Consider the following 19700-nt stretch of genomic DNA (forward strand, 5'->3'; position numbering starts at 1 on the left):
TAAACTTCTACTCAAAATGAACACTTAACTTTTATACAGTAAAAGTAATTATAATGCTAAATTTATTCTTTAAAATCTAAATTCAATTTTTTTTACGATTTTTTTTAGTTCGCTATTAATTATTCCCGAATCCTTAAATTAGGACAATCCCATTTCTGACACCAAAATGTCACGAGTGTAGAGAACTGGTTCGTAAGTATAGCCCAATTAATTTTATATGGTTTTATTTGTTACTTATATTTAATTACTAATTAAATCACTACACTTAAATCACTAAGTATCTGTCATGTCCACAGTCTCGCGCCACTCAGTCGTACTCGCAGGGTCCCGTCGCTCCGCGCCGCGCCGCTCTCAAAAGGGGGTCTCTCGGCCTTATCGCCGAACTCGCACTTTACTCAACTCGCCTGTCGGAACTCTAGCAGAGGCCGGCGTCGATGCTTTTATAACTGTTGGGCGTCTTTCTGGAACCGACTGGAGTGGTTGTGACGTCGCATTATCCCATGCGCCTACCCGACGCTTGAAACATTCAGAATAGCGGTGCATTATTCTCGCCACTCCATGCGGCGGCCTCTGTGTAAGCCCATGGGATTCCTAGGCCATGCAGGGACAGGTAACAGCACCGAGAGAGGAGGGCGTGGTGGCAGGTGGTGGCAAGGTCCGGCCGCCCTTTTCCCCCTCAACGGTAATCGCGCGTGACGTCAATGGCCGCGCGGGTTCGCCAGGCACCAATTTTTTTACCGGATGTATGTAAATCATCCAAAGTATACCAAAAATAAGAGGACAAAGACACCCCAGAGGGCTAAAGCTAAGAGGGGCCCAGTTTCTACCATGTTATGTGTACTTGGTTTACCTGATAAAACCCGGTATTTTCATTCTATTTCTCATAGTTATCCTGAATATTCCAGGCATTTAGTTAGTTTCCAATAGTTCTCTACCACTGATAAATCCAGGCGTTCCCGTTTTATCTTCTGGGTGACTTGGAGTGGCGCACTCCGACGTCGTGCTGGCATACAGTGTTTGTAATCTACATTATCTTGAACCTCCTTGAAACGCAAGGGAGTTTTCATTCAACAGTTATCTTCCCATTATTGCATGCAGGATATTATCATTTGATTGCAGGGCTGTAACTAGATGGGGCAGGCGGACCTGTGCCCAGGGCACAACATAGGGGAGGAGTGGGGGTGCTAAACCGGAAAGGTAATTTTTGCTATAGATATTTACTTGAATATCGTAGAGCTAGAAACACAAACAAAAACCTTAGGAAGGCAGATGAACTGAATTATTTGTATTGAAAGATACATACATGTATATCGTAAAATATTAAAAACATTATTGGTATTTTTCGCGTACTATCCAACTTGCGATGTATTAAAAATAAAATGACTGCAATTAAATTTATTTATTATCTGAAGTTAAATCACAAATATATTTCGAATAGTGTAGTGGAATTAATATGTGGTGGCGATATGATGTGTTGTCAGGAAAGGTTTTTGTTTGGTTGGTTTGACAATAAAGGGGAGGGGGGCACCGAGATGAGTTTTTGCCCCGGGGAGCAACTAGTCTGGTTACGTCTCTGTGTGAATGCTTTATTTATAACATTGTTTATCTTAAGGAATTCGTGGTTATTTGGCAATCTCTGTCACTATTCTGTAAGGAATCGGCGAGGGGACTTGTTTCAGGAAGAGAATAAGTCTGGCTGTCACTGGGAAACAGCCATAATGCCAGTGTAGATTGTATTGTTCTGACAAACTGAATTAATCAGTTAATTAGAAGCAATATGTTTTGAGCAGTGACTGGAGCGTGTCGTCAGTAAATCTGGCTACATGTCTCTGTGGTTATATATATATTTTTATATGTGATAAACACCCTTTCCCCACTTTATATATTTCCTGTCAGCTGACTGGGGATAACTTGCAAGCTGTTACATGGAAGGCATCATTTTTTGATGTGAACGCTTAAGCCGCGCAGTGGCGATTTCTTACTGGGGACATGTTAATATTTTGCATTTAAGTTCCGAGAAAAAATATTAAAATTAGATTTAATTTCTGTATTGAAAATGTGAAGAATATGTTGAGAATGTTATTCATTGTAAACATATATTATGCAAGGAGATAGTTCAGCACTTCTGAGTCCGTACCTTTAGCTATCTGCAGTTTACGTATTTTTATTTACTGTAAATATTCTTGGATTAAAATATATTGTTATTGTTATCGGCTAATGCGTTAGCTTATTTAATTCAGAGCCCACACCAATCTTGAAATTACATAAGCTGCGAAAACAAATTCCAGTTTGCTCTACTTACATCACCTAGCAAGTTATATTAGCAGTTCCTCTGTATTGTTTTATTTTATGTCTTGGCGAGGGTAGAATTAGCGGAATTTCTATGAACCAGAGCCCAAGTGTCGCGACGTGGTTGCTTGTGCTGTGACCCAGTATGAGATGACGAGATGCTAATAGAACAATGACGAAACTAATGGGAGGGGGAAACGGGGTACCCCGAAAAATATCCCATAGCTCGCCGCAAAGTCCACCAAGTTTATCCACTTGTGGAAAATCCGGGCGTGACACCGCTGGGAATACAACCGGTATCACTTTGGCGGAGGCGAGTGTCTGACCTCTTGACCTTCATAGTAACTCTCACATTTGTTTAGTAACCGAGTGTGTTTCGTCATGTGATGACATCACCGACTTGCACTGAGTTATGTTCTGTGTATGATCCCGACCGTCTGGGCTAAGAGTGGGTTTCCAGTTTTCTCTTCACCGCCTCTATGTTCTTGGGATGACTGTACATTTTCTACCTCCCACACACCTACCTTGCTGCAGTCTTCCGAACAATGAACTGTCAGAGCCATTGCTGGAGTGCTGTAGAGACCATGACGAACCAGCTGCTCCAGCTAGCGTCACCCTTAGTGCCATGTCACACTCACACAGGCAGTTGCAGTTCTTGACCATGACCTGCAGCTAACACAAAAGCACGTGGCATATGCGTATCAATCCCATTAGTGATGACGCCGACCAGAACACGGCATTGTCCCCTTTCCTGAGAAAGACCATATAACTAGAAGACCGGAAACTCACCGTGGTTTTTTTGTGTACCCACATACAATGACCGACTACTATGCCCATTATGAATCTACAAATGAAACGTGATCGAAAGTGCTTAACGGTGGAATGTATAGTATATTTTTATCGTCAACGTGTTTCGTGGTCGTCTAGAGTCACTTGATTGTTATCATTATCTCATGTAGTAATAATAATAAATAGGTATTTGTTTATTGCCAAATTCCTACTTGCAGGAAGATCAATACTATTTCGGTAGTCTGAAATTGTTTCTTATCTGTTGAAACAATGTTCTTTTTAAAAAATGTACTAAATTACACCTGATAATTTCATTTTCCTCAGTTATAATAAGCGATTATGTGACGACGCACTAACGTGAAAAAACTTACACTTAATAAACACTAAATATTAAAAAATTATTAATTATTTTATTAACTTTAATTATTTAATACATGTATATAGTTCCCTAATAAATATTTCATGAAAAAATATATTATTAATACCAATTTTCACATTGTCGAGTTCACTATAGTGACGCTACATATATATATTGTGCCAATTCTAAACACTACCTGGGTACATGCTGTTCCCGAGGAGACTAGCGTGGGGACAGCTACTCCCACAGCCGGTTGAGTCGCTGACCGCGCCGCAGCGCTAATGTCGCAACGCAGGAAGCTGCTCGCCGCCGCACTTCTGTGCCTCTCTCCTGCGCGCTGTTGCCACATCTCCCTCTGCACGGCCTGCCTTAGCGTGTTTTCTTTTTTTTTAAGGCAGCCGACTGGCAGCTGGGCGGGTTGACGACAGTAGTTGCCCGCCCCCAGGGGGCGCAAGCGCCCCAGGTATCGGAACCCAGTTTATGCAACAAATTTAATGCAGACCGAAAGGTCCAAGTACCCAACCCCTTGCATGGCAGCTATTTTCTGCTCCACCCAACTCTTTTTACACGGACCTTTGCTTCTTGTACAGAAGTTATTTAAATGATTGTACTAAATGCATATCACCCCATTCATCTATTAAAGTTTTACCGGGTTTCACTAGCTAGCGATTGCCTAGAGCGTGAGTTAGGGGTGTCAGTCATTGTTTCAGTTGCCTAGGGTATAGGATAGGGTTGTCAGTCATGGTGCCAGTTAGCTAGGGTGTAAAATAGTGGTGTAAGTCATGGTGACAATGGCCTAGGGTGTAGTATAGAGTGTAAGTCATGGAGCCAGTGGCCTGGAGTGTGGGATAGAGGTGTCAGTCATGGTGCCAATTGCCTAGGGTTTGGGATAGGGGTGTCAGTCATGGTGCCGCCTAGGGTTTTGGATAGGGGTGTCAGTCATAGTGATAATTGAGGGTGTAGAATAAGGGTGTTAGTCATTGTGCCAATTGCCTAGGGTGTGGGATAGGGGTGTCAGTCATGGTGCATATTGCTGCCAAGGTTACCAGGAGCCCTGAGTAAGCACAATATGCACGCGACCTTTTTCCTGCATGGTTAAATCCCAGCAGGGTAAGGTGTATAGTGTTCGACCTGGGATAAGCTTAGGGTCCTTCCTTAACCCAAGCCTTTACAACAGAGCTACAAAGTAACTTTACCAAGGTCTAAATAAATCCAAAAAGTGAACTTAAGATAACTATTTATAGAGTTTTGTTAAGGTCATAGGACAGAATAGTGAAGGTAAAATTATATACAGTAGGATTTTATGGTATATCCTAAGTGGTAGGAAAAAATCGTGGTTATGTAACTACTGTATAGTGACTTAGAAGTAATTAACTGTTTGCAACTATAACATATGTAGAATACAAATGTTGGAAAAAGAAGAATAAGGCTATGTGAAATGCGTCATATCATTCAAACACAAATATTACAAGAAATTTTTTTGGATAGTATTCCATTTGAACACTTTTGCAAGATAGTGTTACTGAAGATGAGGTAGCTATGTTTTAAAAGGATCAACTGTGAGGTATGAAAATTATTATTTTTGTGTTTAAATTAAATATTGATTTTCCCAAGTTTTCAGTCTGCTTTACAGCTGATGATATCTTTTTTGTTGAAATTTAAGCGAATGCTAATTTTATTCTTCATCGTTTAATTTTACAGATTTCCATAATGGTACGTGGTATCAAGCATGCAATCATATCACTCATTCCAGAGCAAGGCGAAAGCCCTATCACAGACACACAGTCTTCGCACTTGCAGTTGTGACTCCTGCAACAGCAAATGGCGCAGTTTCAACTATTAGGTAGAGTCAACACTTTCTCGTGGACTCATTTTGTAGCAAAGTACACAGATATAGCTGTCTGACTTTGATGAGTGAACTTGGGTGTTCTTGACCCGCCCTCTACGAGCCTTAGCCAGCTATAAACAATGAGAAGTTTCTATATCGCTGTTTAGCCAACAATACCACAACTGAAATTTTAAATGAAATTGACTTTTCTAGCGGACGTTTCGCATCTACCGTTATAATTTTTATGGCCTAGAGATAGCAACACCATCGCACAAAAAGGGAATTTCCTAAATACACAAAGCAGACATTGAAGTAGGCTCCATGCTGAGCTAATAGGAATAATATAATTGGTCACCCTTAAAAATAGAATTAGATTAAATACACACTATACATACTTGAAAATAAGCACTTTTTTGACCATCCTATAAAGTTACTGAGATGTTAATGTGGCAGTACTGTTAGCCAAGCGACGATATAAGTACAAGTCACGTATAACCCACCACAGGACGTGACATGGTTATCGACCACTGAGAACTCTAAATTTGTTGATTATGTTTAGGCAAGTTGAGTCTAGCCTGGAGTGAAACGAATCAGCGAAATAATCTCTCTTCTATTACATACATATTGCTCCGAAACAAGTGAATATAAACTGGAAGCAAGTATAACTGCTGTATTTGCACTCGGTTCTGTCACACAGCCGCGATGAGTGATTGCAATGTTAAATCACATAATGTCGCACCTGATGTTTTTCTTGTGGGCTTTGGTCGGTTCATTCCACTGATTGATCTAGATGGATTTCATAGGGATCTCTGGGTTTTCTGAGGAGTCCAGGATATGTGATAGGTTCGGATAGGCACCCTCAGTGTTTGCTTGAGGGGCTTAGGCCAGCGAGTTTCTGTTGGCTGCTGATTGGATTAGGAGTCTTGATGGTGCAGATGCTGGGATGGGTTTCCTCAGGCTATTGACATAGCCCTTCCCTGATGCCTATGAACCGCGCTGAAGTGGCGTATCCACTTCCCTCTCACGGGGCCGCGCCGAGTTTGGTGCCGCTCTTTCAGAGGAGTATATACCGGCCCTCACGAGTTTACCCTGACGTTTTAACAAATCTACACAACTTATTGTGAAATAGCTGATTGATCCAAATAAGGTATTTGAATTATACCGTGGTTCTTTCGAATGACCCCACCACACGTCGGCAGAGTGAAAGAGAGCAGCTAACACGCCGTGGTTGCGAAATTATTGCAGACAAAATTGGAGAACGAGGATACTTCAACACACGTCAGTAGGTACATATGAACAACAAGAAATTCAAGCTGTGGTCCCACACATCTCTGGTTGTCATCTGAAGGAACACGCGTATTTCCTATCCGCAGTTGTACTAATCAAGAATGTCTTTGACCGTTATTTAATTTGCTTGATTGCGTACTACTTATTTTTGGCAAAATTACCATCAGCTAGCGTCAGCGATGAAGCATTTGCCTCAGCTGATCCGCCGATTTGGGTGGCAATAGAGTGACGTAGACTTTTCGCTGATGCACCAGGAACAAAAAACGGGGGGAGGGGGGAGTTGGTGGGTGCGAGCATGCGCACTCGAGTGTGACACACGGATCCTTCACCCACTGACCGGGCCTAGTTGCCTTCTATCCTTGCTCTCTCCTGCACGCACGTATGCACGCACTTGTCTGGTAACAACCACCAACTCAAACACGAGGAGGTTGGGTATAGCGCGTGCCAGTAATAGTTTTGTGGTTGCAGTTAGCAGAAACAAAACATATTACACTTGATTACGTATAAACACACCTATAAACGAGCAAGGTGATTTTGGCTGACCTTTTGAAAGGAGGGTATAAAATATCGGGTAATACACTGACCTTAGTTCTTACCTGAAAGTGAACATACCTATACTTTATTTACATCAGCTTAAAACTACGCCCTGGTGTGTCTTTGTTACACTTTACGTGGTTTAAATTCGAGAACAGTTTTGAACGAGCTCTTATAATCACAAGCTTCGGAATTGTGTCATTAAATCCCACTGATATAAAATTTGTTTTTAAGAATAGTAGCTAGTGTCAGTTTTTATTCGCGAATATATACCAAAATAAGCTAAGATGCGAAATACTACAGGGATTTGATGTAGGCTTTTGGACATACGCCATTGCTTAGCACATGTATGTCTGCAGAAGAAAACTACAAAAAAAACACAAATGACAAAAAACACAAATTAAGCAAAAATTGCTGTTGTCAGAATTTAACGCCACACAATATTCCACAACAGGAATATGGTCAACAAACAAGGAAAAAACAAAGAAAAATTGACCAACATAACGTAAAAACCCCCACAAATGATGACAGCACAAAAATTCCGAACCCAAAAAAATTCAACACAACAGTTGAAACGAGACAAAAAACACAGCAAAACGAAAAGACGAAACAAACACAATAATTTTCCAAATGTAGACGACACCTTCACTGTCTGGCAACATGGACTTGAAACTTTGGAGGAATTTGTGAACCACCTTAACTCTCTGAGGCCATCAATAAAGTTCACCTATGAAAAAGAAACCAATGGTAGCATTCCTTTCCTGGACGTACTAGTCAGCAGAAAAAACAACAGTCTGGAAACCAAAGTATACAGGAAACCTACGCACACAGGCCAATACCTTAACTTTGCATCCAACCATCCCAAAACAACAAAAACTGGCATAATTCACACACTAACCAACCGAGCTGAGATTATTTGTTCTGATGAGAAATCTATTGCGGTTGAACACAATCATATAAAAAAGGAACTCATAGCCAATGGTTACCCTGCTAACACCATCAAACAGCATATGAAATCCAACAAAACACTCAAACCCACAGAAACCGATAAACCGGCAGGAACTCTAGTCATTCCGTATGTTGAAGGGCTTTCAGAAAAAATAAGACGCCTGGGAAACAAATATGGACTCAAAACAGCTTTCCGTTCTAAATCTACTATTAAAAGCATTGTTACAAAGGTGAAACCAGCCACAGAAAAATTACAAACCCACAACTGTGTGTATCAGATCCCCTGTGAATGTGGCCACGTGTACATAGGTGAAACTGGCAGAGCTCTATCCACCCGAATCAAAGAACACAAAAACAACTGTAAGAAGGGTGAAACCCTAAAATCCAGACTTGCTGAACATACATGGGAAAATAACCACAAAATTCTCTGGGAAGACTCCACACCACTCATACAGGAACCCGATAAAATAAAAAGGAAAATCAAAGAATCAGCTTTCATTATTAGCAATAAAAATATTTTCAGCCAGCAGAGCATTGAATTAAAAAATATGTGGATCCCTTTGATTGAGAAACATCCCTGCAGCACAAAACAATAGCCAATACTCAACCTACAATAACCAATCCGCTTTAACTCCATGGTGCACAGCCAATGAGGAGTCAGCTTGTCTGGCATTGGCTGAGCAAGATGTAGTCCATTTTCTGATAAATACCCTCATTTTTCCAGCCCCTTCTCAGTCGCACCTGTGTTTCCGTACCATGTGCGTCTCTGCCTGAGGATGGGAGCAGATAGCAGTTCCCGAAACGTCGCTTGTTTCTGTTTTAGAAAACTGTTGTGTTTGTTTCGTCTTTTCGTTTGGTTGTGTCTTTGTCTCGTTTTGACTGTTGTGCTGAATTTTTTGAGTTCAATATTTTTTGTGCTGTCATCATTTGTGGGGTTTTTTCGTTTCTCTTTTTGTTTTTTTGTTTTTATGGAAAACTATTGTGTTTGTTTCGTCTTTTCGTTTTGCTGTGTTTTTTTGTCTCGTTTCAACTGTTGTGTTGAATTTTTTTTTGGGTTAGGAATTTTTGTGCTGTCATCATTTGTGGGGGTTTTTTCGTTCTGTTAGTCCATTTTTCTTTGTTTTTTCCTTGTTTGTTGACCATATTACTGTTGTGGAATATTGTGTGGCGTTAAATCCTGACAACAGCAATTTTTGCTTAATTTGTGTTTTTTGTCATTTGTGTTTTTTTTGTAGTTTTCTTCTGCAGACATACATGTGCTAAGCAATGGCGTATGTCCAAAAGCCTACATCAAGTCATACACTCCCATTGCACAAATCTTTCAAAGATAATACTACAGGGATTTCACTTTATTTACGTTTAATTCTTAATTTGCCCACGATATTTTTCATGTAGATAATCCTTTTAATTTGATAGTAAAAAAACCGACTTCTAAGTTTAAGTTAAAATAAGGCTTTGTTTTTTCATGATACACATGTAAATAATAAGTGTCAATCTGTTGCATACATGCAGGACTAAAACACAATATTCTCAGACTGTTCTACAAGAAGTAATTGGCCATTATGATACCTTATTCTCGATACAGGCAGCAATGCAAACACATGTTTCCTTGAAATGAAGCGGTAGTGAATGAGATAGAATATTGATGTGTTATCCCATGCACCAGGTAGGGTCAGCATGGTTGAGTGGTCCGACATGGACAGGAGCATCTTCCCTGCTAGGGCCCTTCAACTCTCATCAGCCTAGACGACTCTGCTTGTGAGAGAACTGCATCTTATAGAAGCACCAGCTGTAGAGTGTTCAGCTCGCTGCCTATTCAGTTAAGATTAAGGAGGGTTGCATATTCACACTTATTGCCTTCTGAGAGCAATCCCTGGCTCTGAAGTGTCCGTTGTCAGTGTTGACCGAGCTGAGAACCAGGCGTCACTAAAGGCTCAGCGTTCGAGCTGAGTTAACACAGAATTTGAAGTGGGGAAAAAATAATGTTCGATTAAAAATTGTTCAAACATTGTTGTACTGTAAAAAGAGATATTGTGTAAAAGTTTAAAGAGTTGATAAAGATACATACGTATTTGTGTGTCTGCAACTTCTAAGTTACAAGAGAGTACGTGTTTGAAGTGCGCAAAACAAACTCTCGTGTGTTCCAGATGTGTCCAGCCCAGCGCACCGACCCAGCAGGCGACACCCGGCTCGATACTCCAGCCGCCCGCCCTGACAAGGAGGAAGTTTTCCACTGGTACGATTCTCCTGCCCTTTTATAACTACCACTGGTATGATATACCTGTCCTTTTTTTAACTCCCATTGGTACGATATATATTCCTTTTATAACTCACACTGTTGTGATACATTTGCCTTTTATAACTCCCACTGGTATGTTACACCAGCCCTTTTATACCTGTCTTTTTATAACTCCCATTGGTACGATGCGCATTCCTTTTTTTAACTCCCCCTGGTACGATTCATCTGCTATTTTATATCTTCCACTGGTACAATACAACTTCCCTTTATAACTCCCACTGGTACCTAAATACCCTGTGTCCTTTTTAAAATTGCTGTCACTGCATTCTATACTCAGTTGTAAATTCTTTCTTCAGATTTCGAGTGAGCAAAGGCTACAGTGTGTGAAAGAATGGTAACTTTGTATCAAGTCTTTAAAATCTGGTCACATCACGAAAGATTTCCATTCTAATTTCACCTGTCGAATATGCAGGAAAAAATTATCATTTACTATTCTCAAGTGATAGGTCGCAATTTAGAAGAGAGTAACAATTACAGCCCTCACAGTGGTTATACTATATTAAGTCGGTTATTGCACAGGAACTCATCGAGTCATCCACAGTGTTACTGTGGTTAAGGTGTTGGACATTTCTGGTCAGTGAATACTCTCATAGCTCCTGGATAACAAGCTTCCTTATTTACTTAAGATTGCATTTAGAAGTTACACCTTCCATATTCTTCTCTTAGCCACCTCTTACTGTTCTAGGCCAAACTTCATTTATATTTGCAAAGGGAATAATATTTTGTAAGCCTGTTCCATTAATGTATTCAGATAAGGCGTTGGTTGTGAAAACCACGGTGCTTTCAAAACTCGCCGCCTCTCTTCCTCTATTTTCGATCAGGAAGCAAACTTGGTGTCTGTTGTATAATCAAGTGCTTAAAGGTCCTTCATAATTCAAATCTCATCTAGTTGATATGCTACCAAGCAGACATATTACCGGAATAATGCAGGAAGTATGCATGGATCACCTTGAGAGCACATTGCCATAAATACCTCTCTTATATATGCCTTTCAATGAGGAATTCAGCAAAAACCAGTTTGTGGAACATTGCCTTAAAATTTTTTTTCTCGTTGGAAGAACTCATGGAAATTTTAAACAAGTAGTTTTGGGAATTTTAAGACGTACCAGTTCATCTTACCAAGCGAACAGAAGAATACCAACAAACTGAAACATCTATTTAAGAAACTTATTTTCGTGAACCAGGTAGAAACCCAATGACATTTTATATTCAGGGTGTTTTACTCTCCACAAGTGGGGCTCTGAATGTTCTAGTGTAATGATTTGTATTATTTCACCTAACCAGTCATCTAACTCTTGTTCATTCTCCCTTCCAGAAAATGACTCATCAAGGTTGTTAGTTTGTTGCAAACTCAAACTCTAGATTGTTTTGAGTATTTGTCATTTTATCATCTATTGGTGGCTCATACAAAGATATAATTTCTTGCTTGTAACTATAATATTTGAACTTTTGGGTTTGATCATTTCCCATTGTATTTGCGAAACAACTTATTCAGCAGCTCTGGACTTTGAAATTGCTTTGGGATGACCTTCCTCTAGAGCCTAAGATAGAGGAAATGGAGATTGTTGCAGCATGAATTTTGTGCCATAGTTGCCTATTTTCGGAAAAGCATGGGTGAACACACAGTAGACTGGTTTGCCCAAAATGGAGAGTAGAGAGTAGCGTTTCTAAAGATTCTCACCTTACCAAGAACTGAACTACAAGTCATAAACTATGATACCGCTGTGGTACGAGCCAGCAGACCCAGGGAAGAGAGACACCCCACGCTTGTCACAGCACTTTGCTAGTGCGATAAGTATACACTCTTATCTTTACTGCTGAATTGCTGCGCGCGACCAACTACCTGGCCTGTGTCTTCTCAAGGACTTCAAACCAGGCTTCAGTCAACCAGGAGCCTTGCACAGCCGTCAATGTCATTTGTTTGTTCAACGACTTTACGAGGCGTTTAAAGTGTTAGAACACTCATTAAACTGCCATTTTACGCTTCTTACTTCGGCCTGCCGTAAACAATTCAGAGTCGTAAGACAAATGAAACACATTTTTTAAGCTAAATCAATGTTACTGAAAGTTATATAAGCATGTAAAATTATAAATTAACATCTTATAGATTCAGAACATCACGAATATTATTTCTAACTACACATATATCACAATACCAAATCCAAGAGAGATACAGCAGTCTCCAAAATGACTATACAACAACTAAAGAAAAAGTATGTACATTATTACTAAATTTTTAATAACAATTTGTAAGCAAAACAGATTTTAACTACAAAATGTTAACCGATTGAGCTAAGACACTGTTTTCTTGGGCGAGAAATCCATTCCATTAGAGTTGTGATGGCTACTTTACGACAGTGGAGTGACGTGTTCGAATACTGTATGACAGTGGAGTTACGTGTTCGGGTACTATATGGCAGTAGCAGAACTTCTTGCCGCCATCTTGAATGACCTCGAACTTAAAACCGAAACACCAGTCATTGACATTGGTATTTTAAAAATAAAATTTAGTAACAAATTTATAAATTTGTGATATGTAAACATCTTAGCTCGTGGTATACAGTATTTTGTGGGAGTAATTTCGTAAATATCGAACGGAAATGCGTAACCACGGTGCTGCGTCCTCGAAAAGATGGTGGACCGGCGTGATTCATTCGTGTATATAATTTTGTATAAATCGTGGTAATCCATGAATGGAGCAACCACTCACGATGGTGCTAAACTTAGATAATAGTCAAAACTAAAGTATACATTTTTACCCGCTCAGCCACCATGAAATCATGAATTACATTAGTTTTATAAACGTATATTAATATTATCTCAGAATTTTTTTTTTAATTTTAACGAGTTCTTTAACTTTACTGTTTTCCCACATGAGAACTCTTTAATCTCCTCGTTACCGAGGTTATATGTTTATACAATCATCTCTGGCGAGTACTGAAAGATTCGCCCACATTATTAATATTTTCCCCCCATATTTTTGTGTAATAATTACCAATGTTCAAGATGGTGGCATAGCAGGTTTGTCTGGTGGTGATCATTAAAATCTGTTATATATTCTAGAATTGAAGATGGCTGACTGTTCTTATTATCCAAAATTGCGAAATTAAAAAAAGGCAAAATTTTAAAGAGTTGAATTTAAAAAAGCTGAATTTTCTAGAATCTAAGATGTTAGCCGTGGTCAAGGGCATATCCAAGGTCATTTAAGAGGGGAACCGTGATGACACAATCCAAAATGGCGGACCTCGGACAGCGACACAACACACGCATTCATGGCTCGGAGTAAGTATTTATACTACTTGTGTGCTTTACAAAATCAGTATCCAATAAGTTACCTGCGTTAAAGTTGCCAGCCTTAATATCATCAAACTCCCTTGTAAAGTTACCGTATTCCAATTTGAAGGAAATTTATTCTATCTGAAGTCACATGAGACAACAATAATGATTGGGCAAACTCACTGATAGCTTCATTTTATACTAGACAGTTCGCGTCCTCTTATTCATATTCTTTAGGAACAATATATTTTTCTTTCTAGAATATTTGTGGCATTTTGCGGCAACAGAAATGTGTAGCTAAAACACACCTTCACCATGTAGTGTTAAGTAACTCAGCCTCGCTGCTACCAGGTTATAGATGCTTTTTCATCGAAGCTTCGAAGTGAGTAAACGTATGACGACTAATGTTGTGCTGTCGTTAAAATATAAATAACAAATGATGGTAATTAGAGCATATTGTAATGATGTTATTTTATTTATATAACCATAGTTATTGTATTGCCTAACCAGGCTCTTAAGAGTTCCAAATCGTTCAAAGCAGAGTTCGTTAGCAGACCAATGGAAGACAAGTCAATAAATATTTGAAAGCTGTTGTAAAACAGCACGAATGACCAAACAAGACATAATGCACTAGAGAAACACAAACCCCTGAAGTGACGGTGATGTGTGCACAGGAGTAGACCGCTCCCGCCCCACGGCGCCGCCGCCAGCGGGGCCTGGCAGAGCGCAGTGCTGACGGTCCCGGAGTCTGAGCCGCCCATGCCGCCGCCCAGGAACAAGAGGCGGCAGAGGAGGCGGCGGTCCAGCGGCCAGCCACTGGGCAGAAGCCGGAGCGTGTGCCTCGCCGGCCGCCCCCGAGCCGCCCCCGGGTCCTCGCCGCTCCGCAGGGCCGGCAGCGCCTGCGACCTGTCTGCGGCGGGCCCAGAGCTGCCCAGGTTCGTGTTCGACTTCACGAGCTACAGCGGCGCGAAGACGCCGCCCCCCTCCCCCGCGCGCGCGGTGCACGTGCCCGAGGACATCCTGCGCGAGCTGGGGCTGCCCGCCAGCCTGCGCGAGGAGCACAAGCTGGGGCGCAGCCGCGCGAGTAGCGGCCGCTCCTCCATGACGCCGTCCCTCAGCGAGCTGGAGGCGGCGCTCTCCGACCTGCTGGAGGCGGGGGCCGCCCGCGACGACGACGAGGAGGCGGAGCCTGTGTCCAAGGCGAGGCATCAGCACCGCGCACCGCCCCTCAAAGAGGTGGTAGCGTAGTAGCCGCTCTTCCAAGACTTCGTTCCTAAGCGAGCTGGAGGCGGGTGCCACACGTGATGACGAAGAGTGGAGGCATCAGCACCGCGCTGCTTCTCCCAGAGAGGTGACAGCGTAGCGGCCTCTCTTCCTCAAGGAGCTGGGGTGGCACTTCCTGCCTGGTCGGAGGTTGCACCCTGGCTGTGAGGAAGACAAGAACGCGGGGCACTGCCACCATGGTCCAGCCCTCGTACACCTCGTACAAGATTTTTATTTGTGCCCTCGGTAGTTTTGGTCTGACTTCTTTAGTTTGTTCTAGCACAGAAGCCAAACATCTTAAAAATAATCCAAATGGCGAAATATAGTTTATTCCCACTTAGATTCGTCTTTGATGTAACACTTTCTTCAAAATATATTAAGTTAAATATAAATTATAATGACTCCTCAACAGTCCACTAGAAAGATGTCATTTTTATAATGCGTATTATTTTGACTATAGCTTTATATTCAGCACAATAGTGTGCGAAGAATACTATTTACAATAACTCGGAGTTTGAAGTACCGTATTAACCCGAAATTAATGCGACTGTGAATATAATGCGACTCCAAACGGTTTGATCATGAGTGTGTGAAGAAGACTTTATGGATCAAATTTATTCCTTATTTAAAAGTCCCTTTTGGTGCCACGTTCGTCAGTAGAGTGATTTAAATGGTCTCTTTTGAACACCAAACCGCAGTTAAAAAAATATTGTTTTATTACTGTAATTCAAAAGGGGCTGCTCAGAATATGGTGTGTACGCAGGTCGTCTGGGAAGGTGAAACAGAGGTGGAGGATGCCTTCGCCAGCAGCCTCAGTGAACAGAAGCAGACAGAAACCAGTGACAAACTCCATTAGCTCCCTCTCCTTCATCCTGCTTCTCTCATCTGTCACACCTGTGCAGAGGTTCAGGAAGGTCCAGACTAAAGTAATATAAGTGATGCAGTTTACAGACAGAGCATGCATTTTTTGAACTAAGCTCTTCCCAATGGAATGATACAAGTTTGTGATTTTAATGTGACCCCCACTTTTAGTTTCAATAGTTTAGGCAAAAATCATAGCGTTATATTAAGGTAAATACCGTATATAAAAACAGAATTTTGCCACAACATGGGTTCAAATAAAAAAAAAACTCTTATATCTTTTTCTTCACTAAAAATGATGTCATAAAAATTGTTATTTATATAAAAATTTAAAACTGAGATGCCATATACCTACTAATTTATAGTGCTCTAGTTTTGGAGGAGTTTTCCAGCATCTTTGCATTCTGTATTGATATATTGCATCATACATTAAAGTTGGCCATTGTTAGGCTTTGTGAACAGGCCCATAATTATTATACCTCAAAATTCAATCCTCATTGCACTAGTGATGGATTTAGCAGAGGAATTTATTCCTGCTTGCCTATCCAAATAAAGTTTTTATAAAATTATTGCCCAAAATTGAGCTACTTGGCACCTAACTCTTCAACAGCTCATTTATGGTGATGGCGATTCTTGGCAAATGGTTTCATCGAATTCTAAAAGAGGGGCAGGAATATAGACACTCTAGGCCAAAGTAGCCAACCTGTTATCATAGAAGCCATCAACAAATCCAAACAAATGAGCATGCAATATTATTGTAAGGTGTTTGACGTATAAACTACAAACTCTTCCGCACTACCTTTACCCTGACTATATGCTATTGTTGTTTGTGATAGATCTTGGTTACAAGCAACTGAGCTCACTTCAGTAAAATCACAGTCTCATCCAAGTAATTGAAAAGTATATTTACCACGGCTCTAGTACGATGATCTAGCCACATGGTCAGTGCCACCAACCTGACGACGACAGGCAGTGTGTGCTTCTTGGAGTTGCCTATGTAACGAAAGAATTATATAATATATTTTATCTTTTTTATTGGATTTTAAAAATAAAGTACCACTTGCCATAATAATATAAATAAAAAATTTAACAAACAATCTCTCAGAATACCATGCAAATCTCCAGAGAAGGATCTTCTACAACATACACATACACCAACATTAATTAATAATTAAAAATGAGATTTTTCAGCACATGAATTTTTCTTAAAACTTAAATTCTTAAAGTAATGTGTAGTAATAAAAAACTACATGAATGGTGAAAATATTCATAACGAATAAACAATATTCATTGTTTTGTGCGATTGCTATACATACATTTAAGTTTTGAACATAATATAGATTTTTATTTTGTTTGCTTTCTCTAATGAATATCTACAAATATTAGTATTTAATTATATTTCACATATATTTGTTTGTATCTTGTCTTGTTACTCTCCAGGTTATAAATATTATTTATCAGTTTATGATAAGTAATATTGTATTATTTTTTTATTGAAGTGAAAACACTTTCGCTCCTATTGTACCCAAACGTGTACATGATTTAAACCATAGTTATTTTAACGTGTCCTCGTACACCACACGAAATGTCCACATACAGTTACTTGTAGGAGACTGCTGTACCTGTAGGGACTATCAGTTGATGGCTGATATCACATCTAAGTTTGCGTCACTGGTCTAGCTTCATGACTGGCACTGACAGGTAAGTAGACTCAGCAGCTCAGAGTTCTTTTCAAGCTGGGCTTCGTAGCCTTGGGAATGGAAGGGGGGGGGGGGGAAAGTTAAGTGAAACAATTACAAAACTGACCAGTGACAATAAAAGTAATCGCTACAAAATGCTTGTTATTTTTGGGTAGCGGAAGCAAATGTCGTAAATGCAGTAACACACTTTTTTTTCTTCCTGATGAGGTAAAATGAAGACTAAAAATTTTACTGTTGAAAATCCACAGGTTTCTGTCCCTGGTTGAGTTGTAGTTTCCGAGTGTACTTGAGTGAATCCTTAGGTTAGTATAGTCATTCTGTAAGTGCCTTAGTGTCGGTTTTAAGCCCCGCCTCAGCAGGCTGAAGGAGGTTTTCGAAAGGAACTCCTTGTGTTGTATCCAAGTGGCTGAGATACAACCTGGCCCCGATTTTCAAACGGGCCAACCGTGTATTTGCTCAGAGCGCCAGTTCTTGAGGAGTGGAAGAATGTGAGGTGCGAAAAAATATTGAAGGAAGGGAAAAATAAGTTTGTAACGTTCGGTAGTGACTTATTTAAAAAAAAAGTAAGCGAGGCATTCAGTACTTGTCATTGATGTGTAAACATCTAACCTCGGTATGAAGAAGATTAATGTGTTCTCATGTTGCAAATAATACAAAACTTTGACACGAAAATAACGTAGAATACTTAAAAATAATGCCTAACGTTATATATATATACAGCCTATTCAAAAATTAATCATTTTAAGAAAAAAAAGTTAAAACATTTCCCTCTTTTTTTAAAAAATCTAACTATTATTCTGTTTAACAAGATAGGTTAGGCTAGGCTAATTTCTTTATTTCCTACAATTTTTCCCAAAGTAGATCCATTTGATGGACATAGGGTAGTATCGGAACAGTTATGTTGTAGTTCGTTGGCTGGTGTAGGCAGAGTGCCTTAAAAGACAAAATGTAAAGTTAAAGGACTCGTTGAAATTTTTTCTGAGATTATATTGTTTTTGCGTTCATAAGAGTATTTAATTCCTCGTTGTCATGGTGGCGGAGCGGGTACAGGCGTATGTTTTGGTTTGGACTATAATTGTAGTTTAGCACCATCGAGCGGGGTTGGTACTTTGATGGGTGACCACGATTATATATATATATATATATATATATACACACACACACACACACACACACACATACACATGCATGAATCATGTGGGTCCGCCATCTTTTCCTCACAGACGCAGAACCGTGGTTACGCATTTCCGTTTCATATTTACGAAATTTCTCCTAACAAATGCCGTATACCGAGAGAAAAGATGTTTACACATAGACAAATATGTCAAATTACAGTAGTTGTAACAGCCGTATGAAACTAAAACAACCCTAAATAAAATTTAAAAAGGAAAATAAGCCAGTTTTTGTCTATGAAAAACCTTAGTTTTTAGTTTCATAATGTGCTGTTTCAAAGCAGATAATAAATAAGCTTGAATTTAGACAATTTTATGATTGAGGGAACTGGGAAAGGAAGATGATCTGCCCAGAGCGCTAGCTGCCTGAAGTCGGGGCCTGGTACAACTCCGCGACGAGTACCGCTGGTGTGCTGGTCACGTCCAGGAAGCTCGCAGCCAGAGTACTGTGACCTGCGCGAGCATTTGTTTCTGTATATGCACATACTTTTGATTATGTATATATATATATTATATATGTTATGTAAGGACTGTGTACAAATAAACTGGTTTTATCATGTTGAAACTTATCAAAATTATTTACCTTATTTCATGACTATGTGGATGATAACTTTGTCGACGAGCAGCATTCCACACGTCACTTTAAACCACTTAGAAACACATCTGGTGCTCATAAATCGAGTTATTCCAGGGGTTGGAATAAAACCTCGCACCATGAGTTGGAAGTAAAAGTGTTCGTGGCTGCCGACGACTATCGGACTAAAATTATTGTTGTAAATATTTTAATACATTCAGGGTTTGTTAACATGGAGTTAGAAGAGTAAGAGAGTAAATACTGGTAATAGAAAAATGCTAGACTGTATTAAAGAGATAATAAATTGGGATGTGCTAGTTATAGGCAGATTAAACAACTAGCGCATAACAGGATGGTATTTAGATGTGCGTCAAACAATCCAAACTCTGATGACTAAACAACTGCCAAGTTTGGCATGGTCTGTGGAAGCCATTTTAGCATGTGACTTGGTTGAAAAAAATATTTTGCAACACATTATGGAAGTAGCTAATAGGAATCCAGACCAGAATTAAATATTTGAAG

At 40.0% G+C, this 19700-nt stretch overlaps 1 protein-coding gene across 1 annotated transcript in view; it reads left to right on the forward strand.

Moving 5' to 3' along the window:
• LOC134539445 (uncharacterized) overlaps positions 1-19169 on the forward strand; it is a 34655-nt gene extending 15486 nt beyond the window's left edge. Inside the window, exons 2-3 of the mRNA XM_063381492.1 lie at positions 10181-10269; positions 14283-19169. Coding sequence (XP_063237562.1) covers positions 10181-10269; positions 14283-14856 — 663 coding nt within the window. The 3' untranslated portion in view covers positions 14857-19169. The remainder of the gene's footprint in view (positions 1-10180; positions 10270-14282) is intronic.
• Positions 19170-19700: the final 531 nt, after the last annotated feature.

This window comes from Bacillus rossius, chromosome 1 (assembly GCF_032445375.1).
Source record: "Bacillus rossius redtenbacheri isolate Brsri chromosome 1, Brsri_v3, whole genome shotgun sequence".
In the NCBI taxonomy this organism is placed as follows: Eukaryota; Metazoa; Arthropoda; class Insecta; order Phasmatodea; family Bacillidae; genus Bacillus; species Bacillus rossius.